Source organism: Castor canadensis, chromosome 12 (genome assembly GCF_047511655.1).
Source record: "Castor canadensis chromosome 12, mCasCan1.hap1v2, whole genome shotgun sequence".
Lineage (NCBI taxonomy): Eukaryota > Metazoa > Chordata > Mammalia > Rodentia > Castoridae > Castor > Castor canadensis.
This window is the reverse complement of record NC_133397.1, coordinates 44,035,185-44,063,183: the sequence shown is the minus strand read 5'-3', so window position 1 is coordinate 44,063,183 and position 27,999 is coordinate 44,035,185. Positions and strand designations below refer to the sequence as shown.

At 37.2% G+C, this 27,999-nt stretch overlaps 1 protein-coding gene and 1 long non-coding RNA gene across 43 annotated transcripts in view; one reads left to right on the top strand and one right to left on the bottom strand.

Annotated features, from left to right (window-relative positions):
- Positions 1-12: 12 nt before the first annotated feature.
- LOC141414812 (uncharacterized) lies at positions 13-25,292 on the bottom strand. The gene is made up of 3 exons (XR_012439684.1): positions 25,234-25,292; positions 7,906-7,978; positions 13-323 (listed from the first exon to the last, which is right to left on the bottom strand). It is a non-coding gene; the product is annotated as an uncharacterized lncRNA (long non-coding RNA).
- Positions 6,179-27,999, top strand: part of Nrxn1 (neurexin 1) — a 1,065,367-nt gene continuing 1,043,546 nt past the window's right edge. For 9 of the 42 annotated variants that reach the window (XM_074049695.1, XM_074049691.1, XM_074049688.1 and 6 more), the window contains exons 1-2: positions 6,820-7,322; positions 10,059-11,722. In XM_074049695.1, the coding sequence (XP_073905796.1) occupies positions 10,951-11,722 (772 nt within the window). In that variant the 5' untranslated portion in view covers positions 6,820-7,322; positions 10,059-10,950. Of the gene's footprint in view, positions 6,280-6,807; positions 7,323-10,058; positions 11,723-27,999 lie in introns of those variants that run through there. The other 33 variants (XM_074049668.1, XM_074049674.1, XM_074049690.1 and 30 more) reach the window with 15 other exon arrangements.

Below are 27,999 nucleotides of genomic sequence, written 5' to 3'. Positions count from 1 at the left end.
TAAACAGAGTGGTTTAAAACAATAGAAATTTATTCTCTGACAATTTTGGAATCTGAAATCGAAGTTATCAACAGAATTGGCTGTTTTCTTTAGGTTCTAAGGAAGAATCTGTTCCATGCCTCTCTCTGAGCTTCCAGTGGTTGCTGGCATTCTTTATCACTCCTTGGCTTGTAGCTGAATAGCTCAAATTTATCTTTATCTTCATGGCCACCTTTCCTTTGCCTCTTCTGTGTCTTCAAATTTATCTTTTCTTAAAGAGACACCAGTGATTGTATTTAGGGACCTTCTTGATCTAGTATGATCTCATCCTAATTAGATTACATCTGCAATGACAACATTTCCAGATAAAATCAAATTCATAGGTAAGGTTAGAACTTCAACATACTATTTTGAGGGACATAATTCAACTCATAACATATGCCAAGCAGACATGAAAGTAGAAGCTGGTGGGGGGAGGTGGCTTGCCTAGAATGTTATACAAAGTTCCTTACAAAGCTGCATCTAGAAACCATATATAAGTTAGAACTCACTCTTTCTAATGTAATAAACTACTTTAAAATAATATTAATATTCTAAAGAAAAATCATTGATATGTATCTACTTTGTTTGCATGACTAGATTTAAAGCACATAAATAAATCTTTAGAAATGTTGAACAGAAAGAAAAATGACCCATGATTGTGATTTGCATATTTATATTAATGAACATTGGGAAAAGGTGCCACCAAGTAACATAGTATACTGTTTTGTCTCACAGTATTGTGGTGATGATGATGGCTGTCACTTTTTAGTGAGTCAAGATTTTTAAACTCAGAAGATTTTATATGTAATTTCAGATTTCTAGCTGTTCTTGAGAAATCATATAATCTAGCAGCATTGCACCCACAAGAACACATGCTTCTGGAGTTGCAAACAATTTTTTAGGTGGACACTTTCCCGGTTGCATCCTTAGTTCAGTCTACCTCACTCATGCAAGACTTTCCTAAGCATTTCAGTTTGCTCTCCTTGGTCACAAGAAAAGCAAGTTTCCCACTACTTTTTTCTAGCATCATTCAAGCGGATGTGTACATCCACTGCACAAATATAAGTTAGGGTTCAGTTCAGCTCCACTTTACCGTGTATTTTTCTTTAGCAAGAGCAAAGCTCACATCAAAATAAAAATCTCCTCTATTCTGCTTCTCAAGTGACTTCTAAATAAAAGAAGGTACTATTGCTTTAATTTATGAGGTTCCAATGGGACTATCTACCATTTTTGTTATTGTTAAGATACTTAGCTCTATGTGGGTGTTTGGATGTGTGTATTTATGAAAAAGCATATTAAGCAGACACAGCAGAAAAAAGTGAATTTGGAAAGGCAAACAAAAATGAGAAAGAATGAGACAATACTATAAAAAAAAAGAGGGAGCAATAGTTTGAAAAATGTTAGGGATGGGAAACACACACAAAAAAAACAATAAAAAATCGCATGGGCTATGTTTAAAAAGTTAACCACAAAATACTTCAAGCTGCCATCTCAGGGAACTGATTGCACAGATTTTTAGGGACAGAAATGAAATGAAGCAAAGATATAGCAAGGTTCTGAATTTCACTGGCATCTATAAATTTAGTACCAAGCCCTTGCTCTTCTCTTAAAAGTCAAAGTAAGGGAAATTAAATAGCACTGAATAAACTAAACAAATTAACTGATTGCATGGATTGAATGAAAATAAGTACAAAGTCAGATTCTAACAAATGAAAAACTTCCTGACCTGAAGCTTGGCAGTTGAAAATGGCAAGAATTGAGTGTGAGTGGGGTTAGAAGAAGAGGCAGTAAGGTGTGTGTTGGGGGCAGGAGAACTTAATCAACAAGAGGTAACAATGAAAGGCTCAAGTGTACAATTAATCAAGTGAGAGAAATAATCCTCCTGAGAGAGGTTTCTCACAAACTTGGTTTAACAACTGCTATCCTGATCAAATCAGAAGGATTCTTCAACAATGTGGGGAAAAGGTGGAAATGGGCATGGCAAAATACCCATACTTTTTAGTTCTGCCTTAGATTTAAAACCGTGCCTATTAAACACACTGCCATCTTCCCACAATGAAGTCTCTCTGGCAGGTGCATCATTTAGAACTTAACTACTATTCTCAAGTACCTATTTACATGCTTTCTCCATGGTAGCTAAAAACCCTAATAATTAACATTAATGATTTACAGCCATTTAAAAATCACATCATATCTCTGATTACTAAAAAATTATGTACTCATGTGAAAGTAGTCTAATTGTATGGTGCTGAATTTTTTTTTAAGTAATGTAAAAATGTTTAACATGCTGAGTTTGCTTAGTTTATCCAAAAGTAACTTAGTAAGATTCATGGGAAATTAAGTGTTTTTTATCTGTAAATCCTAGTATGTTTATTCCTGATTGTAGCTGAGTCCAAAGCCCTAGCATGGATTTCATTTCTGAGCATTTTAAAATTCTTCTAGTTGTTATATTTAAGATGGGTTTTACCCAGCAGCACATTCAATGATGAATATTTATTCATCAACTTTTGTAGCTAGAAAACTCATATTGGTTTATATAAAGGAAACGAGTTAGAGACATTTAAACCACAAACAAAATTACAAGGGTTATTATTTTTAAAATAAAGGAACCTGGGAACTAAACAACAGCTAACATTTCAATGATGCAGTTGTGATAATGTAACCTGTTAGAAGAATTCACCATCAATCTGAAATTGAGTTGCAATATCATGCCATTTCTTCCAAGTACTGTGACTATTTCAATAAAAAAGATTTCATTTTGATCATCTATATGATAACAAATAGAAAAATCCCCTCAGAATGATGACTCTCACTGTTCTTTCAAATTGTTTTCCATGTTTAGTGACAAAGTACTTAAATAGAGCAACGGATATTTTCCCTCGTAGGTACATATATTTCTTTTTATATCATTTATGCTAGTAAAAGAGAAGCCACCTTCCAAATTAATGTCAATCATGGAATTTATGGGTATCTCCTAGCTTCCCCTGTGAGTTATTGTTAATTGAGAAAGTAGGTGTTTACACTACATCCTAATGTTAAGGCACAGACTGTGATTGCAGCAATAAACACAGTATTTCTCTGGTGCATTCATTTCTCAGTCAAAAAAAATTATCACTTAAGATTCATTTATTTTTAGCGAAGTGAATTTCCAAGTTAGTATGCTCATTAATGCTTAATAACTTACAGAAATATATTCTTTTTTGTGATCATGCATTTCCATTTTCATTGTTGCAAAATGTTTACAAGTTTATGACATGAGATACTATTTATGTTTTCATATTTGGGTTGCCAGACATTCTCCCAATCATGCACAATTATAAATAGTCACCTTGATTTCACAATTATCTCATTTGTTCTGAGCAGTGTAAGGGACAGGAGTTAAAATCATTCACACATTACAGTAGCCTAAAATTGGTAGATTCCCTAAGCTGATTTGGGAAGAATTAATCCTAGTTCCCACTGGATTGTTGCAAACACTGGATTGTTCTGGCAAATGTTAAATTGCCTGAAATTTAAACCTAAAAGAATCATCTTGCATATTTCCCAAAAACAAAATGGTAGCATGAAAAACACCTCACTTATAAGGTACAACATAATGAAATCTCTTATATTAGTCATTAAAGAACATATCATAGCATTCCAAAGTTGATTGTTCAGTTTTCTGGACTTTTTGATGAAATTATTGGAAAAGAAAAAGGAATTAACATTTATGACCACCTGTATTCTACCAAGCACTGTACTTTGTGTATTGCATTAGTTGCTGAGAGGCAGTTTGAAGGTGGTTGAGATCACACAATGCAAGTTTGATTTTGTGTCTTTCCTCACACTTGTACTTACTAGGTCTGTGACTGATAACTTGTTAATCTCTCTCTGCTTCATTTTTCTCAATGACAAAATGAGTGAAATCTTAGAATCTGTCTCTTAGGGTTTTGGGGAGGATTAAGTAAGTTAATGTAGGCAAGCAACTCCAAACACTATCTGGCATGGAGTAGCACACAATTAACACTCAACATTGGCATTATCCTCACTGTATTTTCTTATAAAATAGGGTGACTTCATCCTCATTTTACTGATAAGGACATTCATGCTCATAGATTGGAGCCAATTTACAGAGAAACAACAGAGGAGGTATGACTTTAAAATAAATTAATAACTTTCATCACTAAATTATGTTTTGACTTTTTTTCTAACCTAAGTACATATTGAGAGTTTCTTGCCTCTGTATTTACTAAAGAGAGAGAGAGAGAGAGAGAGAGAGAGAGAGAGATTTCTTGCTGTCCTTTTCCTTAGACTAGACATTGTTTGTCTGTTATTTATTTATTGTAGTACTGGAGATTGAACACAAGGCCTCGTGTATGCTTGGTAAGCACTCTATCACTGAGCTGCATTGCCAGCCCCCTTTTATTTTTATTTTCTTTTGAGATAGGTCTTGACAAATTGTCCAGGCTGGCTTGAACTTAGGGTACTTGTGCCTCAGCCTCAGCATGCACCTGCACATTTAACTATAGTATGTACTTTAAATTTTATGACTGTAAAGAGGATTTATTGCAACACATAGTCTAGTCCCTCAGTATGTATATACATATATATATATATATATAGAGAGAGAGAGAGAGAGAGAGAGAGAGAGAGAGAGAGAATATATATATATATATATAGAGAGAGAGAGAGAGAGAGAGAGAGGAATGTGTGTGTGTGTGTGTGTCTGGGATGAGGGTGAACACAGAGAATACTTTTTTGCTTTCAAATTTATGCACTAATAAAAATATTAACTTTTTTTGAATCAGGAAACTACAGAAAATGACCCAAGGGAAACTATGACTTTGTAGAAATCCTATGTCGCCATGCTGAAGATAAACTCAAAATTTGCAACACAAAATGAAATAGGTTATACAATTATTCGGATCACATAAACTAGCAGGCAAACAATGTGTTCTTAAGAATTCAGGTGAAAGGCAGTGTTTGACTCTGCAGAATGCCTCTAGAAATCTTTTGCAACCACCATAATGTTCATTGATGAATGTACACAAGAGATTTTGAGAGCCTCATGGTCTCTTTTTAGATTTGATTCTTGAAAATAGTCTGTCCTTTTCACTTTCTTTTGCAATAGGCTTTAGTTCCATTCTATATACATCTGTGTTTACCGTCTGTGCTATTTGCTTTACAGTCTGTTGGTAAATGATAGGAAAAATTGAAAAAGGCCCTGAATTAAGTAGACTAGTTTTTGTTCCATGTTTACTTAATAACAGCATAACTTTAGACAAATTATTTTTTCTGAGACTTAGTTATACTTTGTTTAAAATTTCATTTGTGTTTTGGAAAATCATGTTAACTGTCATTAATTCATTATCTTTCCAAAGCAATCCTGTGGAACAAGCTGGTAATCTCCAGTACCTTGTCTGATAGTTAAGAAACCTGGGTTTCAAACAAGTGCCTTTTATTGTTCAAACAGAATAGAGAGTGGGACTGGTGTAACTAATGAAAACACCTATTAAATGCTTATCACATAATTCTAACTATTTTTATGTTCACTTATTCATTTTGTCTTTTCATAGAGTAGAAGCTATTATTACATCCATTTTACAGGTGTGGTGACTGAAGCATGGTGAAGTTAAGTGTCCTGCCAAGGTCACAGCTAATAAATGTCAGAGATGGAATTCAAGCCCAGACATTCTAAGTCTACTTCCCACCCATGTGTCTACTTGTCCAAACTGCCTAAGGGCAATAAAAATATTAAAAGCCTATGTTTTCTGCTTTCAGTCTAGACTCTTTAACAAAAGTAGTGAAAGTATAAATAGGCTTATCATAGGAAAGTGTTCTGATTTGTCTGAAAGGAAATGAATATTGCATTTGGAATGTATTTTTTAAATTTGTCTAGTTTTTACATTCTTGCTTTATAGGGCCTGAAGACAGAAAATTGTCTTACCTTATAGCATTTGAGACTGAGGCTATTAGGTTTGTGATGTTGAAATAAAAACATCTGCTTTTTCTTCTCTAAAACTAACCCGGAGCATAAATGTAACAGGGATAAGAATTTAAATGTCCATAGGACTCAAACCATAATTTAAAGCCACAGACTCCAGACTTTTCTACCACCTCATCTGCCGGCTGCCTTGGAGTTAACTCCTTTCTCACCAGACCCAGCGATGCCTACTGGGCATGCCCAGTTATACGGTGAGACCCTTGCAATGAGTTTCACTTTCTCCAGGTTTTAACAGCGGCAAAAGGAAGGAGGAGACGGAAGGAAGAGTTAAACAGGTAGAGAACTTGGTTCAGTTCAGGATGCCCACAGCCAAGGCAACGCACGGAAAACTGGAGGATGGCGAGGGGCTGCTGCGAAAAGCTCCTTGTCAGACACATGAGTCTGGTCTGCAAGTTGGCTCCTTAGCCTGATGGGTCACTCTTACATCTTTTTTACTCTGTGTGGGCAGATCGCGAAGGTTTGGTGTGATCCCTCAGGCCAGGGCTGCGGTAAGGGGTGGGGCAGGAACAAGGGATCTTGAAGTCCCTGCATTCCTCGAAGGGCTGATAGCTTTTCAAGGGTTCGTAGCAGGAGACCACCGTACACAAGTAAAGCCAGAGCTCATCTTAATCACCGACTCCTAGGCTCTTTTTCTCTTTGGCAATTGAGCCCTTTTCTGGCACCCTTTCAGGTACCCCCCGCCCAATCACGACTAAACCCCGGAGAAGTGGAATCTCCACAAGCTTTCCGTGGGTCTAGCTGAGGCCTGGGCATGCTCAGTAGGCTACGTGGTGGTTCTCTGGTGTTCTCTGTCTCTCTTTCTCTCTCTCTCTGTCTCTCTCTCTGATGGGGGAGGGAGGGTGGTGACAAGTTAGAAGCGCTTGCGGCAGGTCTCCGCCCCCAGGATCGGGCTCCCCCTCCAAGGGGACGATGGAAAGGTAGAAGCACCTAGCTCCGCAGCATCCACACCCGGAGCGGTTGCGCCCGGGGACCAAGCCCACGGTTTCTCCAGTCAAGGACGGGCCCGCCACTCTCCATGGTACTGCGGAGAGCTCAGCTCCGCCCTTCTCTTTCAGAAGGACAGCACCCGGCGTCACGTAACCCAGCCTTCTCGGGCTCCACCACCGCCTCTTCCTTCCCAGCTTTTCCCTCTCCATCTCCACCTCCTCCTGCTCCCCTCCGTTGCATGTTCTCCCCTCCCGCACTCCTGGAGATAGACGCTCAAGCCTGACGCCTCTGAAAGGCAGCAGCAGTCGCCTTATCCGTAGACCTCAGGAAATTCGCTTTGACCGGTGCATGCTTCAGGCTCTGGCTCGAGCTAAAGGGAATAACCAGGCAGGTAAAGGAGCTCAATTTGGGTTGGGGGGAGGGGATGGGGCGAGGCAAGCTGGAGGAGGATATCTTTCCCTGTTGTAACTGAGCCAGGATCTGCCACAAATACACAGGCAAGGATGTGTGGTGGGAGGGTGGAGGAGTGTAGATCTTGGTTGTTTTGCATGAAGCCTCTTTAATAGCAAGATGAGATGATGGAACTGGGGTAGTAACTTACGGGCTAAATGCGGTGATTTATTACCAAAAGAAAGAGAAGAACAGACCGGTTAGAAATCAAAACAATAAAATAAAACATATCTATATCTTTCTTTTTCTTCCTCATCTGTCCACACTATGCTTATCCTGAATTTGTGCTGTAGACACCAGGCTCTCAGAAACTGCACTGATATGAGAGATGGAGCTTAGAGACTGGGCGGGAAAGCCAGGGAGAATTTTGGGCGTGCATTGGTATTGAGGTACTTCGCAAAAGCCAGGGCAAAAAGATAGGCACTTCTAAAATCTCTCCTAAATATGACAGGCTCCTTATTAGGATAAATAATGACGGATGCATGGAAAAGTGTGTGTTTATGTGTGTGTTACTATGAACATACTTGTATAAATGCAGCTGCAGCGGGATCAGCATACTGTATTGATCCTTCCAGTGACTTGGGAATGAATTTGATTCTAGAAATAAAAAAAAAGATTAATGAGGCTGGTAGTAAGCTTTTGAATTAAAGCGCTTCTTGTTTTGGCTGCAGTAAGATTGTTTTTCAGATCCTTTTATTTCATCCTCTAATTTGTGAACTCACCAGGTCTTTCTGGCACCTAGAGAGAATCCTCTTTCTCCATATAAATACAGATACTCTGTCACACACAATGAGCTTCCTTTAAGAACTGGGAGAGTCAGTTGACCTCCCTTGTGGTAAGAATATATATGTATACACATTTGTCAAGGCTTACCCCCTTCTTTTCCATTCCTTACAAAATTTTCAAGTTGTGCATTAGTGGAGAGGGCAGGAGAGATAGGTGAAAAAAGGTTATATGATCTTTGTATGTGACATTAATTAATGAAATAATTGGCTCCAACACACACACACACACACACACACACACGCAAAGATTTTCTAACACATAAAATCGAGATTGGTTCGAAGCACTACACTTGATTGTGACATTTCCAGATTTATTTTGCAAATTGTTGAAAATTTAGCAGATTCTTGACTCCATTTGAAAAAAGAAAGTATATTGAATAATATGCTACTATTGGTGATTTTTAAGAGCACCTTCCTTTGGATTTGGCACAGGAGCAGGGAAGATATGACTTGTAATTGCTGATGGTGTGGAATGTATCAGCCATAATAAATTAGCAACTGAAATTTTTATTTCCTTTGGCTAGTGGGCAGCAGTGTGTGTGTGTGTGTGTGTGTGTCCTGAAAGAGAGAGAACCAGTCATCAATTTCATCTGGGGAACTTGAAGTGGGATCCCCTAGCTTGGTGGCTCTCAGCTGACACCTGTAGGGATTGCTCTGAACTGAAGAGAAATGCTCTAAGCTCCCTCCATGGAGGAGCAGCAGCACAATGCGGTGCCATAAATTACTGCTAGTTTCAGCTTGAAGGGAAGAAGAGTGTTAATTGGATAGTGAGCTTCTGTGCCCAAGCAATAAATTTGGTGTGTGTGTGTGTGTGTGTGTGTGTGTTTGTGTTGCACTGGGGCAGGGGAAATAGTGGGAAATGGTGAAGAAGATAATGTGCTTGCTTGATATGACTAGATGACTGATACATTTGTTATTTTTTTCAAAATATAAGTAATTTTTTGGTTAAAAAAGAGTCAGAAAAAAATCAGTATTTATGACTTCTGTACCATTTCAAGGACCTGTTAGATTGCAGTTGATAAAGAGAAGTGATTTAGTAGCATAGTGAGTGAGTCAAAGGCATGGTATTAAATTCTAGCATCCTGGAGCCATAGTAGCTGAGGTGACACACATGCCAACTGCTGTAGTGACCACACAAATTCTAAGGTCTGACAGCCAGATAAGGACTTGAGGAGGAATTAGATCACTAACTGTTAGGCAAAATATTAAATACCCATCTTTAGAAGAACTAATATTATGGCAACTGAGGGATAAATATTGACAAACTATATCTGGTTCCAGTTAGATATTTCCTACTGTAAAAGCTTATTCCTTTAGTAAAAAGGAGGACTATACTTGTTTGAAATTTTTAAGGCAACTTCCAAGAAACCATCAGTGTTTCTGCTCTCTCTGAGAAAAATATAATTGTAAGAATGCTATAGAAATCTAAGCTGGCAGTTTCCTGCTGACAGTTTGATCTACTTTGCCTGTTGTAAAATTTGTTATTAACTGAGATTTGAATAGGTTGTATTTTAACTTGTCTATGTAACTAGGCACAATGTAAGTAGAAATCTTAAAAGAGCCTTTTTTCTCTCCTCATATATTTTAAAAATTAAACTTTCTTTGAAAAGGAAAAATACAGCCACAATCAAATCTGTATTTAAAACTTGAGTTACAAATTAAGAGTTGTAATAAACTACAAAGGTTTAATACCTTGTTGTAAGAGTGTGAGGTTAGTTATTAGGAAACATTAAGCCTTATGTGTAAGTCAGGACGAACAAGCTCTGTCCAATAAGGTTAATTCTTTGGCTCAGAAATAGCACCATTTGTGAATCTGTTTGTTGGGTTGAATAATGATTTATGTGATACTATAAACTGACTTTAGATCTAATTTTGATTTTAATTTTCTGCAGATTTCTGGGTCCTTATAAAAAGACAAAATAAAATCAAAATGCATCACCATCACACAACAAATTGATAAGCTGGCATCTTAGTGCGGCCTTGCAGGGGCGGAGAAAGAAGAGGAGCTGTTGTGATTTCTACATCTAACAGCTTCTGGGTGTTTCACAACTTCTGGGTTGAATCCTATTGCTTGGGAGGTTAAAAAGAGAAGTGAAATCCAGCCTGTGAGGCCATGCACAAGGAATTTGGCTCTGGCTGCAGTGATGCTGGAAGCCCATGATATGACTGAAGAAGCAGGCCTTTGAAGCTATTCTGAGGTTAATAAGTGGTCCCCTAAAGAGGCAAAGATCATTTTTTCCGTGCTGGTTTGGAACCCTACACCTGGAGGGGAAACACAGGCATCCGAGGAGAGTGCTTCATTGGTGTGAGTCCCTGAAAAAAGTGTTTGCTTCTTACTGGCTCTAACTGCTCCCTCCCATTTTGCCTGGTACCACACTGGCAGATGACGGTATTTGAGGATTGAAGCATCTGTTTTGACACCACAGACGCCCTTAAAGTAGATCCTTGGATGCAAATGGATTAGTGGTTTTCCTTGAAGTTCTGTTGATGCTTTTCAGAACGGTGCCTCCAAAGTGTATCCTCCCTTTGGTCTGGAAGTTCTGTGGCTGCCCTGTACCACTGGGTTCTGGGTTTTCCAGTTGGAAAGGGACTATAGAGAGAGAGGAAGGGGTTGTTGGAAGAGAAGAAGAAGAAAAAAAGAGCTAAAGGAGGGCGCGTCCCTCCCACTCTTGCCTATCCCCTCACCTTCCTTTCTCTTTGGACCCCTATTTCTTCATCACGGTGTCCAGGACCATTTTGACCCTGTCGGCCCCGGCACCCCCCCGCCGCACCCCAGCCCCGAGCATGGGGACGGCGCTTCTCCAGCGCGGGGGTTGCTTTCTCCTGTGCCTGTCGCTGCTGCTCCTGGGCTGCTGGGCAGAGCTGGGCAGCGGGCTGGAGTTCCCGGGCGCTGAGGGCCAGTGGACGCGCTTCCCCAAGTGGAACGCCTGCTGCGAGAGCGAGATGACCTTCCAGCTCAAGACGCGCAGTGCGCGAGGCCTAGTGCTCTACTTCGACGACGAAGGCTTCTGTGACTTCCTGGAGCTCATCCTGACTAGAGGTGGCCGCCTGCAGCTCAGCTTCTCCATCTTCTGTGCCGAACCCGCCACTCTGCTGGCCGACACCCCAGTCAACGACGGTGCCTGGCACAACGTGCGCATCCGTCGCCAGTTCCGCAACACCACGCTCTTCATCGACCAGGTGGAGGCCAAGTGGGTGGAAGTCAAGTCCAAGCGCAGGGACATGACGGTGTTCAGCGGCCTCTTCGTTGGTGGCCTGCCCCCAGAACTGCGCGCCGCGGCGCTGAAGCTCACTCTGGCCTCTGTGAGGGAGCGGGAGCCCTTCAAAGGGTGGATACGCGACGTGAGGGTCAACTCCTCCCAGGCCCTGCCGGTGGACAGCGGGGAGGTGAAGCTGGACGACGAGCCGCCCAACAGCGGCGGAGGGAGCCCGTGCGAGGCGGGCGAGGAGGGCGAGGGCGGGGTGTGCCTCAATGGAGGCGTGTGCTCCGTGGTGGACGACCAGGCTGTGTGTGACTGCTCGCGAACCGGCTTCCGTGGCAAGGACTGCAGCCAAGGTAAGGCCCACGCCCGATCCCCCTCCTTCTCCCCCGGGGGGCCTAGGCCTGGGCAGGGCGCGGGGAGGCAGGGTGAGGCAGCGGGACCCAACTGGTGCATGGGGCCTTCCTTCTCTGGACAGTGTGTGGCAGTGCGCATTGAGGGGAAGGCCTGCTTCTGGCAGCCACTCTGCCTTACCAACTCCCACAGCTCTTCCCTTTGCATCCTCTTAGTGGTTGAGCACCCCCAGTTTAGGGGGTTCATTTTGCCCCTGGAAGCCCTTTCTTCCAACCCCGCTTCCTTCCAAGTCACTTCTTAGGCCTGCTGTTCTCTAGAGTCATAAGACCATTGCTCGCCTAAATGACCACTGTACTTCTCTATCCCAGCACTAAAGATATAATACACAGACTTTGCCCCTACGATGCAGACAAGCAAGTAGAAAACTGAACACATATTTGGCGAAAAATGAAGTGCAGGAGAGGTTCCCCGGGTCATGGTTGAGAATGCCCACATGGTTACCAGGAAAGCACAGGAGAGACAGAGTTCATAGGCACTGTTCTGCCTTATCAAATAGAGCATGATGACCTGCTCTTGGTTGTGGGAGAAGAGAGGGGAGGGAAGATTTTCTTTCCCAGCAGGATTTTTGGGAAGAACATTGGTTTCCATGGTTATGTCCACGTCCAGCATTCGTCATATTTAAGTCATTTTTTTGTGTGTGTGATTTCTTGTGGTTTCTTGAAGTGTGAGACAGGTCAGTAATGTTTAGAAATGTTAGAGATTAAATAACATATTTCTTGATTAACAAATGTCTTGTGAAGAAAAATAGTACAGAAATTCAGATGTGGCTGACTTGAGAAGCTTCTGCAGGTTAATGAACAGAGGATGCATGTGAGCTATTGCAAGAAATTTTCTAAGGATATTCAGATAATGACATTTATTTGAGTGGTGGAAACCACTTTATAATTTCTGTAGTTCTTGGGGCTTGAAGCAGTATGGAATTAAACCACAAAAAACATATCTAAGTTTATATTTTCACTCCTTTACATCTAAAATTTAGTTTTTTTGTGTGTGTTTTCCTATGTTGTTATATGACAATGACCAAGGAAAATATTGTATGAACACAGGGAAACCTATGAACAGGAAGTGAGCGATATGAAAAAGATGAAGCATGGATGTATCAGTGGCTGAGCAGAGAGAAGATGTCAGGTTTAAAGTAAATAGCTTATGGGTCAAATCAAAGCAATTAACACATAGATAAATGAGCATTTGTGGTTGAAATGGGGAAAAAGGTGAATTACTAAGTCTGATTTTGAAAGCTATAGGGACAAAAGCTTTATGCACAGCTGTGTTTTATTGTGTAGTGTCTTTGTTTTTTTTTTGCTGACACTGCTAAGGGAAACTAGCCTTTGTAAATCTCATTAGACTTGGCAGTTTTCTCTCACTTGACTTTAAAAGAAATGGAGACTTGATGAAATTTGTAATTGTTTAAACAGGAAAGGGAGTTAGTTAGGAAGAAATAATGCAAGTCCTTAGGAGTGGTCTGTAGCCTTCATGGGATGGAGGGGGTAGTAAAGGCTTATTTTATTGTGTGCTACCTTCATCTAAGTTTTTGATTAGGTATACTTTATCTTTAGTAAATATAGATGACTGTGTATTCCAGGTCCATACTGCACTTCAGTTTTGCCAGTAAATTTCCATTGGTTTAAGATCAGACTTTATACTTATGTTGTATAAAAATAAAACAGAATATCTTTTTCTTTTACTAAATCTAACAGAATAAGATAACTAGATAAGATTATTTCAGAACTATAATTTGAAGTTCATACCCTTGCAGCAATTATAGAGAAAAATGAATATTATTTTATGGGAAAATATTGCTGTAAGTATCCTAATGTCACTTTAAATGATAAAGAAAGCAATTTAATGAAGTATAACTTCCTTTCTTAAATTAGAAAACAAATATGACACAATGACAGCTTGTACTGTGTAGGAGGGTGTTTTAAATGAAATTTTTTATTTTTCTATGCATTTTAATGTAGGGATTCAGGGATCATGCATAATCAGAAACAGTGGAGAAAGCACAGAAAAAAGTAATGTTAAAGAGAAGCTGATTAGATGCTTCTGAGATGCATTTTTATTTTGGCAAATGGTTGCTTAGTTCTTTCCATAAGATGAATAATTTGGAATTTCCAAAACGTACATTGGAGCCAGATAGTACCTGCTGCATAGGAAAAAAATCAACCCAGAAAACCAAATCCATCAGGATTATTCTGGAGCATTGATTGATTTTGCAAATTTGAGCTGAAGACAGAGTTAAGTATAAAGATCCCCGCTGTTCATGAAAGGGAAAGAAAAGGCTGGATTCTTTTTGATAATAACAGAAATGGATGGTGGAGTGGTAAGGCATAGTCTGTCTTCCCAGAAGGATTGGCTCCATTTTGCTTATTTTCCTAGTTTCATGTGTGTCAAGTGACTATTGAATAATTAATTGAGAGTGGATGCCTCTCCCAGCACTGATCATGTATTGACGGCTGGGGATAGATGATTTCTATTCAAATGAAGTATAAACAAACCCTGCCTCTAAACAATCAGTGTTTACAGTGATTGCCATATTCTTTATAAAACTAATTTAAAAACAAGTAAATATATATTCATTAGACAACATTTAGAGAAAAAAGGGCAGACAAGAAAACATGTAGCACAAGTTAAAATTTTCTCTGGTCCCAACTACAATTCCTTTTCCTTATTTAAAATGTCTGTTTTAGTTACCTTCATATTTAAAATGCAATAAGAACCACTAAAAAGACAATAAGAATACAGTAAGCCTGCACTCTGTCTTTATTCACCATTGTATCCCTTCCAATCAAGAGTGCCTTGAAACAACCTATGCATCCGTGAATTTCTAGAATGTTTTTATTGAACGAGTTCAGTTTCATCCTCGCTCTGTTTCTTTGGGCCTAGCAAGTTTTACTTATTTGTTTACGTACTGACAGAGACTGAGCACCAGAAAGATTGTATGTCACAACCAGGTTCGTGGCAGAGCCTGGATGAGAGCATAAACATTCCCATTCCCAAGTCCTGTATCAGCATGTCTGCTCAGTAAGATTTCTGTTTCCTTTAGTTTGACATAGTTTTTCTGGTTGAGGTGTTATTCAAGAGAAAAAAAAAATTCCATACAAAAATGGCTGCTGGAGTGGAGCTAATTTATGCATCACTTATGTGCTTTGACCCTGAAAGTCAGTATCAGACCTCAACTATCCAAGAATGTCATCTTTCTTGAATGATGGATGCTTATGGGGTATGTAGTGTTTTCAGTGAATCATACTCATCTAAGTGCTCCTGCACCATTATTATTTAATAGGTTTCTACTTAAGAGTACTAATAGTTTCCTAGTAGCTTGAAAAAATTAGTGAATTTCATGGCCATCCAGCTTAAAAGTAAAAATGAAAGGATGATCAATAAGAAATTAAGTTATACATTTTATAATCTTCATATCCAAATACCATCCATCTTATGGATTCATATTAAAATTTCTTACTAGACTGTGAGTGTCACTTTCATGAGCTTTCCCTATTTAAATGGCCATAAACACAAATGATTGCTTAATATTACCAAACATGGCAGTGTGATAAATGTCATTTAATAAAGCCTCTGCTTTCTGTGACTTCACTGATGTGACCAGAGAGTCAACTATATTCACTCATGCATTCATTTATTTACTTCCATCCAACAAATGTCAGTTGAGTGCTTTGTACCTCAACTGTCAAAGTGTTAGGGTCATCCAATAAAATGATAAGCAAACTCAGAAATACTTCCTACCTGTATAGACCTCACATTTTAATGAGAAGCACATCAATTAAAAAAAGAAAGCACGGCTGGAGGCACGGCTTACGTGGTAGAACACTCCCTTAGTAAGCCCAAAGCCCCAAGTTCATCAACCCCCTGTACAACCAAAAAAAAAAAAGGGGGTTATATTTTGAAGAAAGGTTACGTGGCAGTGAAAGAATTCAAAATAACGTTAGAGAATCTAATCTAAGAATGTTTTTCTGAGGTGTGATTATTAAACAAATCTGAACTATGAGAAAGATTTGACTAGGTCAAAGTAGAGGAGAAGTATTAACTACTAAATTCGGAGGTGCAGAAGTCTGTATAGGAGATGCCACAGCATTTTCATTTACTGAGAGAAGAGGAGTGGAGCCAAACATTTAACCTTCATAATACAAGTGATGGAGAGTATCATGTGAGTTTTATATTTTAGTAATGTCATTCTGACTACAGTGTAGAAAACAGATTGAGGCGGGGAGCAGAGAAAACATTATTTTCTGTTTGTCGGTCAACAACATTTGTTAAGCACCCACTGTAAGATGTATACAGAACTAAGGGAAAAAGTAGGGGGAAAACAGTGTTTTTTTTTTCTTTTTAAAAATCTTAAAAACAAATCCTTCAAATCAGGATTCTTGTTTAAAGGAAGTTAGAATCTCATAGGTTTAGTTAGGTATAAAAATCTAAGGCCATTCATTGTTTGGAATACTCGTTTCCACTTGTAAAACCATGATCTGAATTTTTTAAGTGGATTGTCATGTGGTTTTTCCTGATAGACCTATCAACTCCATAAACTTCTGGAACCCATTGGCAATACCATACCCTCAAGTAAAATAAATTACACTCAGTTTGTCTTTTAATAATATATATTGAATGATGCAATATTTTAACTCAACAATGAAAGAAAATTTCATGTAGGTGCTTCTAGCTTTTGTTTTAAATTGTTAAAAATATTTAAGTAGTTGTTATTGCCATAGTTTTGTTTAATGTTTACAATGGTCATAAAAGATGGATCACATCTGTTGAAAGAACTTTGAGTGAGATGAAGAAACTCATCAGTAGTTTTGATCTTGAAACATTCTGGGAAGCCCTTAAAATGTGACAATAAAAGACATCTATCTTTCTGTAAAGTTTATCTTGGCTCTAAACCAAGTCATTGTTCAGGAATTCCAGAAATTGCATGGAATATATCATTTCAGATTTTGTTTTCCTATTCTGAGGAGCAGTTGTAGTGTAGAAGTTAAATTACACAGATTCTCTGGCCAGACTGCCCAAAGATTACAATTGGGTGACTCAAACTTTGCATTCTTCAAGTTTATCTTTGAAATGGGCATAGGACAGCCCTTACTTCATAAGACTCTTAAGAGAATTGAATAGGTGATGTCACTGAGGCTTTTAGAATAGTACCTGACACATAGTACACATTCTATAAATATCTACTTCTTATGTTTGTTATTAAACTATCATGACTATTTTCACTGATATCATTTTCTTTAAGGGTACTTTCAAGCAAAATTCAAGTATTGAACTTTCTCTTATCTAAATTCTAATTTAATCATGATCCTGGAATTTCCTAAAAGCTTCAACTTACAAACACAGGGGAAATAGTCAAGACAACTTTTATACAACTTTCTTATTGTTAGCCAGGTATGGCTATTATTAAAGATACTTAAAGAATCATACTCTAAAAATTTTATGATTTAACAAGCATTTAACACAAAAGCATTTGTAAAAGCTTTCTTTCACTTTCCATATAAGGCCTGTATTGCATCCAGATCCTCTACTTAAACAGTGATTTCTTTTTCTATGTTACTAACTTATCTAAATTAGCAATAGGCTGGGAGTGTAGCTCAGTGATGTGTCCCTTCCCTAGCATGTTTGAAGCTCTGCGTTCAAGCCTCAGCATCAGGAAAAGAAAAAAAAAAAGGAAATAGCATTATTAGCTTTGAAGTTGATACTAACTTTTTCCTCTGTCTGAAATGGGAAGCTTTTAATAGCTATGTATTAAAATGGGTACATCCAACTTATAATTTGTCCTTGTGGTTTTTCTGTAAGTTAAAATTATTTACATGTATGTTACAGAAAAACTAGTAGTATATTTGAGCATTAAAAATTCAAACAAGATATTCTTATGGTTATCATAAACAGATTATACTTTTTCAGCATAAAATTCTATGTATGACAGTAAAATCATGTTCCAGCTTTATATATCATTAAATGAAATGTTTCAAATGAAGCAATTATTAAAAAAAAAGTCCTAGTGTATTAGGGAAAGAACTGGAACAATATAATATTTCTATTGTTCTTAGCTTCATTATGAGAATTAGAATTATGAACCACACTAGTTCCTGCAAATAGTCACTGACCATGTTCTGTCCCTCTTTCTCAGTGAGTATTTGTTGTGTGCACTGCTTACCATGTAACTCCTATGAATGTGTGTTGAAAGCCAGGTCTTATAGACAGTCAAGTTTTGTTTTATTATGGAGATTTTTTTAAAAAGGTACTACTAGAAGTCACTGTGTAAACTGTGCCTTCAAAAAGTGCACAAGCATGCCTGATATAATTCAGAATAAATTTTGACATTTAATTTTTAGCTTATTAATACCCTTGTAAAATCTGTATTTTTTTTCTTGTGTGCTTCTCTTTAATTTTATGACTCAGATCTTTTTCTCTTACTCAGAAGTGTAGGAATAGATATATTTACACAGTTTGCTGAATAGCAAGTCTTAAAATGCTTCAACTAGGTTTTGAAATGTAGTTTTTGTTTGGTCACTTTCTCTAGAGTTCTTCACACATTCCATGACTTTTGGTTTTCTCTCAAGCATGGATTCCACATATTTCTGCTTGAAAATGAGAATGGGTGCAACACTCTCAGATTCATTTCCTGCCATGTTATTGTTTACATTTTGTGTGTAAACAGAGCATGATCTGAAGACTAAATTCCACATGTGGCTTCATCTCTAAATAGATATTGGAAATAGGATAAGGCCACTGATGTGTTTCAAGTTCCAAGATTGCCAATGAGCAAACCTCCTTATCAGACATTGATAATTCCTGTTAATGTACCTCACAGAGTCTCTGAGAATAGATCATAGATTTAAACTCTTAGAAAGGCTTGAAAATATGAAAGCAATATGTGATGATAACAGGTTAACTGACTGTAGGGTACCATGAATGTCCATGATCAAAGTGTTAAATATATTTCTTGAATATGCTTCAGGATTCTTTCTGTGGTACTGGGTTTTGCTAAGACAGTCACTCTACCACAAGATGCACACCTCCTACCCTCTTTTAGTTTAGTTATTATTTAGGTATGGTCTTTTGTTTTTGTTCAGGGCCTGCTGCAGACTGAGCTCTTCCTACCTATGGCCTCCCATGTAGCTGGAATTACAGGTGAATGTCACTAAAACCAGCTTATTGATTGAGATGGGATCTTGCTAACATTTTGCCTGGACTGGGCTTGAAACATGATCCTATCCATCTCCACCTCCCAAGTAACTGGGATAATAGACTTGAACTACCACATCCTGCTTTAGGATCATTTTGTATGTGTTTTAGATCATTTATATCAAATAGTATATATCAGATTTGATTGAGTTTTATTACTGCACACTGACACATGAGTGTATCATTGTATACAATGAGCATACATTGATACAAGCTGAGTAAAGAGGACATTAGTTCCCTTTTCTCTCCTTGGTAAAAGTCTAAACAAGTGAAATAGACATTTCAGGCAACCACCTGTATGAATACAGGTGGTTCTACTTATATGAAGTTCAAAACTGGCACAATTAAGGACCTTTCAGGGTGGCACACACCTCTCAGTTTCTCAGGAGGTGGAGATAGAAAAATAGGAGTCCCAAGCCAACTCCATTCAAATATAGTGTGAAACTATCTCAGAAACAAACTGAAAGCAACTGAACTGGAAGTGTGGCTCAAATAGCAAGTGCGAGGTCTTAAATTCAATTCACAGTTCCAGAAGAGAAAAGTAAAAGACACAAACTAATCTGTAGTGAAAGGTCAAAATAGAGGTTGAGGTTGTCTTTCAGTGGTATTGACTAGAAGAAGACACTGATTGGAGCCTTAAGCATGATTTGGGTGGTGGTTACATTGAGATACTTATTTGAAAAGATTCACTGACATATACACCTGACATTTATGTATTTTATTGTATATAAACTCTACCTCAACTTGAAAAAAAACTTTCAAATTAAAAATGATTGCTCAATGAACATTAGTGCACTTACAAATTATATATAAAAAGTTACTTACAAGGTAATACTCAGTGGGAATCCAAATTGAAAAATTTTAAGCAAAATTATCAAATATTTGTAACATGAACCCAAAGATCATTCCAGAGAGGAAACATATTTATATATAAATGAAATTGAGTAGTGTATTCGTTTTAAACATCTGATAGAACCTTTGAAGTTCAATCACTTTTCAATTTATCATGTCTTCATAATGTTTAAAAATAAAATAGAGATTCTTACTTTAGATTTCCATTTATTGAGCAAATATCTTGTCAACACAATTAAGCAGTATAAGTTTTCCAATTAAGACAACTTGACTGCTGCAATTGTTAAGCAGTTGAGTGATGAGTGTGCTCAAAGGGCTCAATAAATATTTAGATGAGGACTTGGATATTGGAAAAAGCATTACTAGGTAGTCCAATCATAATTTGCATAAAACTCTCTAAATCTATAAATATACATGATTTCCCCCAAATATTATATGTCAAATTATTTCAAAAGCACACTAGATGATTCTACTTTGACAGTACCATGATCACCTGTTAAATTTGAGTACAATTTAAAATCACTCTGTTTAGAATCACAGTAGCTGTTATTATAAGTACTATTTAGTTTTTGCTAAATTATACTGTACTTTATCTTACCATAATTACTCCTTTAATAGTCTTACTTAAGCTTTATAAAATTCCCATTTTACTGATGAGAAAACTGAAATTGTGGGATAGAAAAGCACACTTACCAAAAGTCCCAAAAGGAGTAAATGGCAGAGCTGGAATTTGAGTCCAGGTGTGCCTGGTACCTCAGTGGGATGCTCTGTTCATTGTATGCTGTGTATTCACTTATCAAACAGTTAATGGATGCTGGGAATTTGTTTACTAGTTGTCAACTTGTTGTTTATTTAAATGGCTGATTTATGATAAAGCCTTCAGATTTGAAGGTTGTGACAGACTCTTAAATTTAGTGGCACTTCCTAATGTCATGATCCTAAACAAGACAGCACAGCTTGTCAGAATTCATCACCCTTTGTTCCTATAATGCTTGATTATTTGTTTCCTTTGTTGACTTTCTATTCACATTATACTTAATAGGTCAGTTCTACTCTATTGTAACAAGAAATAAAGACCCCATGTATTGTACATAGAGTAGTACACATCTACCCTTTGTGCTTTTGAGTAAAAAGACTTAATTTTCATAAAGTATGCAACAGGAAATTTCCATCCATTTCAGAGTTTGGGGGGTAAAATTATTGCAAATATCAAAGTCCATGATGATTCAGCACAAATGTAAAGACCTAACACAGACACATAAATAGAAACTTACTGAAAGCTGCTGAGTTGGAACATGGTTCCTCTGAAGACACTGATAATGGGTACAATGGGCACATAATTGAAATTGCATAATGACAAAATAGTGCCCCTTTTTGGGTGAGTTTAGCTTCCCCTCACATTGCCTAAAATTTCATTTATGAGTAGTTCTTAGAATTAAAAAGATGTATTCCCTATGCTATTTCTGGTATCTATGAGAAACTTGAAGTGGGAGGAAAACAAGTCTGACCTGGCAAGCCTAAGCACTGACCTGGGCTCTTGTCTTTGTTACTTGTGCTCAAAATTATCTGGACTGTAATTAGAAGTAAACTGACAGCACGTAACAGGAACAAATGCTATTTCATCCACCACTTCCATAACTTGGTTCCCAGGAGGGACCTGGTGGTCCAAAAGTTGGAAGGGGAGATGCCAAAAAGAACAGTTGCTTCCCTTGCACTGTAATGTCAGGAGGGGCTTCCTGTGTTTACTTACAGGTGCATTGAATTCTGTGTGTATGGTAATCCACAGTGGAAGCAGTACTGATCAGAGTTGAGGAGGTACTGTTGATCCTGACCTAACAATACCTGGCCCTGTAGGCAGAAGCAGCTTAGCTTAAGTGTTATTCAGACATTGTTAGATTCAGCAGAATGAACTGTCCCAGCTCAGCAGAGGGAAGGAAATTAAAGACTCATGTTTTTCTTCTAAGTAATGATGTCTCTTTATAATTAAGCATGCCTGGACTCTCCTTGGAGAAATAGCTGGCATGGCAGCATATAACTATAGCTGCGTATGGAAGATACCACTTTTCAGCTTAAGCTCTTTTTTGTAGGTGCAAAGTTGATTTTTTCTCCTGATGCAATAGTTTATTTAAAATTATTTATGATGCTTTCAATGCTGAATGTTTAACTTACTGAATTAAAAATATTATAAAATAGGAAGTTATACATTGTATTCCACTACATGAATACATAATTAATTATGCAGTAAGACGAATTTATGAATGTTTACTTAAAACATTGGGCCAACTTTCTGTGAAATCCAGTATTGAGATCTAGAGACATTTACTTTTGCTATATAATACATTGTGTGTTTCTGAATATACATAGAGTTAGTACAAAAACATGACTTGTAAGAAAATGAGAAAGACTTTAAAAAAAAATCTTGAAAATCATGTAAAATTATTCAAAAAATATATTGGTTAAAATACCATTAAAATATAATCTATATGACTTAAAATAGTCTATGTAGTATTTTTTCCTGTTTAAGACCTTAGAAAACTAATAAGTTCATCCTTACAATAAATGATTTTGTGGTAAGACATGGTATTAGTGATCATCTTTTTTCATCTTATTAACATCATCCCAACTGTTCCTGGGAATTTTGTGAAAAACAACAACCAAAAATAGATGGAAAAAAAAGTCTAATATTAGTGTTGAGGTCTTTAAAATTCTCATACAAAAGGAAACTAGGGAGTTAAACTTATTTGCTAAACTCCCTATGAATTCAAAATAAACAAGCACCACTACAGGAATATTTTTAAGTAGCCTTTTGTAAACAAAAGAGTAATATATATATAATATATACACACACATATATGTATATATATTAATATATTATTATAATTGTTTGGGAATCTATAAGAACATTTGTTTCTTTTGTTTTTAACATCTTATTGAGTAATTTACAAGTTTACAAATTAATAGCTCACTGCTCAATTTCTATTATTTTGTGTGTTTTTGACTTCTTCTACCTTTATATTAAGATGGTAGAGATAAAATAAAGTGCCTTACTTCTATCATGATTCATATTTTTTGATTCAGTAACACTTAAGGACTTTTTTTCCAACCTGAGCTTCATATATTTGTTCATTCTAGTACCCTAGAATGAAGTATTTATTTTCTTCATAAATTGTGCACCTGTTCTCAAATGTTTTGGAAATAAAGGAGAATGACAGACAACTGCTTTTTCCCAGACCCAAGGCATTATTCATCCTGGACATAATCCTTACTTTTATGACACTGAAACTTTCATTTCATGCTAAACAGAGATAATAGGAATTTGGATTGGGGTCAACATATCCAACCCTAGAGCGTCTTCTGCCAACAGAGAAAAGGGGATGAAAGAATAATGAGGCTTCAGGGAAGCTGGAAAGTTTGAGATGTCTGATAATTGAGCAATTGAGACAGAGGAGTGAGAGAGGTCAATAGGAATGAAAGAGATGATGGAGAAAAAACAGTATTAGATAAAAATGTAAATTGAGATAGAAAGAGAGATGAGGGAGGAGAGGGATTGAAAGTGGGAACTTATAGTCCTGGCTTTGAGCTGAAGATGGGGAGAAGGAAGAAGAAGTAGGGAAAAAAAGCACGTCATTGCCTTCATTTAAGCCACATGAGACGTAATCAGCATCATTATACCTTAAGTTTACCGCATTGTATCATTGGAATTTTTCCCAATGCCTATCAATATCAACAATAATAGCAACACTTTAAATACTAACACTATGTGTTAGGTACTATTTTAAGTTCTTTACACATATTACTTTATTTCACTCACCTCACAGCCTTATAAGGTAGGAACTGTTTTGCCCATTTTGTAAATGAGAAAGCTGAGGTCCAGAGAGATTTAAAAAATTTCCCACACTGACATGCTAGGAATTTTCAGAGCAAAAATTTGAGCCAAATCTGTATGACTCCTGAGGACATGCCCTTAACTCATTCTTATTTTAATAAAACAATAACTGACTGTATATCTTCTACATGCTTTCACATATCAGAGTTCCCCTGTGTGTCACAAATGTCGGTATTAATGAATGGAATTTCGTACTGTTTTCTCTTCCAGGATTTCATTTAACTGTTTAGTAACTTTCTCTGGGCAGAATGTAATGAAATCCTTTCTCTGCTCCCATAAATTAATTTCTTCTTGTTATGGCTTCAGTGGAAATGAAATCTATGTAGTTAGTATCTCCTTAAATTATCTTTATTTGCCTAAGAGAATGAGCTCTGTCTTCACTGAACTAAAAATGTTCCAGATTCCCCTTTGGTGAAACTGGGCTGAAACACAACCTCCTACCTTTGGAGGCCCTGCTCTGTTTATCTCACCTACTGTTACCTTAGCTGGCAAATGCCCTCCAGAAGGCAAGCTCCCAAAATTTATTACAATTGTCCGAATCTGCTCATCTGCAGATATTGCTGCACTTCCACTGACTCCCACACCTACCTTCTTGTGTTTTTCTGATTTACTAGTTTTTCATTGTACCTTAGAAATTATGCGGACATTGGCTTCATCAAATTCTTTTTGGCTCTTGACTGTCAACTTATTCTCTCCCTAGTGTCTGTAGATAGCTTGTCTAGAATTGCATAAAAGCAAATGTCTTGATAGCATTGCTTCTGTAAGCAGGAATAGTAAGCTAGAAAAATATGAACTGACAAATAGAAAAAAAGAATTTGGATTCAGGAATACTGGCAGTGGTAATCTGGCCCATGGAGGACCAAATGATGGAAATGGATTTGAGTGAGAATTGTGCTGGCTTAGGCCTAAGGAAAGGGAAAAACACATTCACTTGTAATTTTAATATAAATGTGACAACAGGTCAGAAAAAGTGGTAGGCAACTGTCTATCCTTAAAAATGCTTAAGAAGACTAGACAACTGCCAGTCTTAAATTGCTTCAGTTTTCATTTTTTTCTGGTCAGGAGCCTAGACTAAATGAAATTCAAAATATATTTTCAGTTATGTAGTTATGTAAACAATTGTACTTTTTAAAAAAACTTTCACATGCAAATCTCCCAAGTCCTAAATTGGAAAGCTCTTAAAACAAACACCACTTATACTCCTCCCCCAAAACTACTCCTTGTCAAGAAAAGAAAAAGAAATGATTTCAAGTTATAATTCACAGATGTAATTCCATAAGATGTGGCACCAAATGTTATAGAGCACTTGGCCCTCAAATTATGACTCCAACTTCCTTATCTTGCTGTCATTGCATGTTGGTATCCCTGGAATACACTCTGGACAGGATTTCTGCCTCAATACTTATGTTTACCATGAGCTAGCTGCCCTTGTCCTCTTTACACAGTGGACTGCCCAGTTTCATCTTTCCTTGAATGTGGTTGAGGTCGAGTTACAACTGCTTGCTGCCTGTTTCTCATACTCACCTTGCACCTCCTTCTGTTCACTCTGCCATCACCAGGTGTTCTGCCCTGCTGAGCACTGCAACACTTTTGAGTGATGTCGCTCATACCTCAAACCTTTTATATACTTTGTCGTTATTCTTCTGGGAAATACAGCTTTGGATTAAAGGAACTTTGGCACTAGTATAAATTCTTCCTGGAGAAGGATGAAGTGAGAGGGCCGAAAAAACTTGTTTTGAATTGGAAACAAAACAAAGAAAACAAAAACCAAAAGAAACAACCAAAGTACTTGCAAAACTAAAAACACTTATTTCTGGATACTTAGTCATGTTCTTAGTTTCCCAGCAAAACTGGATACACAAACCAGAATCTTAGCCTCATTTTTGAGCCTTCTGATTTTTTTTCCCCATTAATAATTCCTTCCTGCTTGCTAGGCAAGCGCCCTAGCACTTGAGTCTTACCCCAAATCCTTTTTGCTTGCTTATTTTTTGCCCAAACTGGCAAAAAGACCTTGATCCTCCTGCCTTCATAGCTAGGAGGGGAGACTTGTGCCATCACATTTGGCCTCTCTCTATTCATAATTCTAAAACCCCTTATTAAGAAGCCATCACACAGTAAGAAATGAAGTTAGTTCTTAGGCAGTGTTCACCTCTATACTATAAGCACTGAAAGACTAAAAGTTTTGCAGCACAAATAAAAGTTTGAAAACTAAATAGAAGTCTAAAATAGTTAGGCGTCAAAAATATGACTCAAACTCACTCTTAGTCACAGTTATAAGGTGATCTACACTAGGACGCACACCTGTGCTCTTAGTGATGCTATTAATATATCCTCAGTTGAAGGAAAAATGAACTTTAGTTTTTGAAAGATGCAAAATTAAGCAGTATGGCTATGAAGAGAAACATATGTGTCCTTTCAAAAATTGCAGTTAATGGATTGTTTTACACTTTTAATTAAGTCACCATTTTAAATTACTCTAATCACTGGATTTTTCCATATCAAAAGAAAACTGTAGTAAGCCATTAGGTTAAGAAGGCTCTGCAGAATAACCACGGACTCAGCAAATACTGAATTTGTTTTGTCATAACATGTGAACACATGGAAAATGAGGAAAATTGACAGTTTATATTTTGGTGAAACACTGTGTTTTGGTGAACTACTGTCTATGATTGAAAACAGAAGTTACAGTCTAGAGGAGTGGGCTGGCAGACAGGCATGATTTCAATACAATGCAGTAAATGCTGTTACAGAGATGAGTAGCTGGGGCTACCAGAAGCCGGAAAATGAAGGGACAATCGTATGCTTTCAGTGACCAAGTTCACTTGGTTCTATTGATATTATGCTATTTTAGGTTCCCATAGTGACTCCCATCAGAATTATTGTGAGTCTCCTTACCACTTTCCTAACTCAGGCATTGTCCTCCCACCCCCTTGAAGCCTTTCCTCTTTACTGTTAGAATGATCCTTTAAGAAGAATATTTCTCATTTGGCTAAAAGATAGAGTGTGAATTCTTTTTAATTTTTTATTAGTGTATATCAAGTGTACAAAGGAGTTTTATTGTGTTATTTCCATACATGCATAAAATGTACTTTGATCATATTCATTTGCGTCTCCTGTTACTCTTTCTTTAAGAGTGGCAGCAGATAAGCACTTTTACAAATTAGTTTCCTTATCTGTCCGGTCTAATTTCTTATCATTTTTTTCCCAATAGAAACCATGTGACCTAACCTAGTCTTTTCTGATATGATGAGCAATATTTGTATTTATTTGTCTTGGGCCCTTTCTAATGCTGTTCAATTCTTGATCTAATGCAGTCTGTCCAATCTGTATGGAGTGAAATTCAACTCATCATTTCAGACCCATCTATAAAGTCTACCCCGATATCTTCTTCTGAACCACCCAGGCTGTAGCACAGAGCCTGTGCTGGCTTTGGGCAGACCATGCTTGCATAGTTAGTACATTTTATGATAGTTATTATCACCTCATCTATTTTTTCACTTGATTCTGCATCCTCAGGGGAGCACTAAAATACCTATTATATACATAAGAGATAACAGAGTCTGGTCTACCTGTAGGAGTTCAACAAATGTTAGTAAATCTAATTAACTTAAGATATTAAAGAAATAAAATGGCAAAAGTAAAAAGAAAAAACACAAAATGAGCATATTTTTTAAAGAGAAATTCAAGTATCCCATAATATATAAAAGAAACTTTACCTCGATAAGTAATGATGCATACAATAAAATAAGGTATCATTTGTTGTCTTGCTGATTGAGAAGATTAAAGAGCATCATCACATCCAGTTTTCAGAGGGAGGTGGCAACACAGATACTCTTAGGCTCTTTTGCAAATTTAGGTGGAATATAAATTACTGTAACTCTTTTGAGGGGCAATTGAACAGTAACTAAGAAAATGTAAGTGGACTTGTTCTTTAAGATAGTAATAACTAGTAATTAGGTAGAATTAATTAAATAGTAATTCTACTTTGAGAAACTTTTTTCTTACCCAGAAGTGCTTAAGAAAATATATATTAGCACTGATACACATTGCATGTTTACTTTGTTAAATAAATTCATATCAGACCCATATACAGTGCCCTGCAACATATGATATATATGTAGATGTGTGTGTAAACTAATATGAGAATGTTTAGTGAATATAAACAAATTGTAAATTTACACATACATATATATAAAACCAGAATTGCTTATATTCTTTTGCAAAAAAAAGGTAAATAACATAAGATAAGGTATTACTCTGTTTTCAATGAAGGGTATTAAAAAAAAGCTC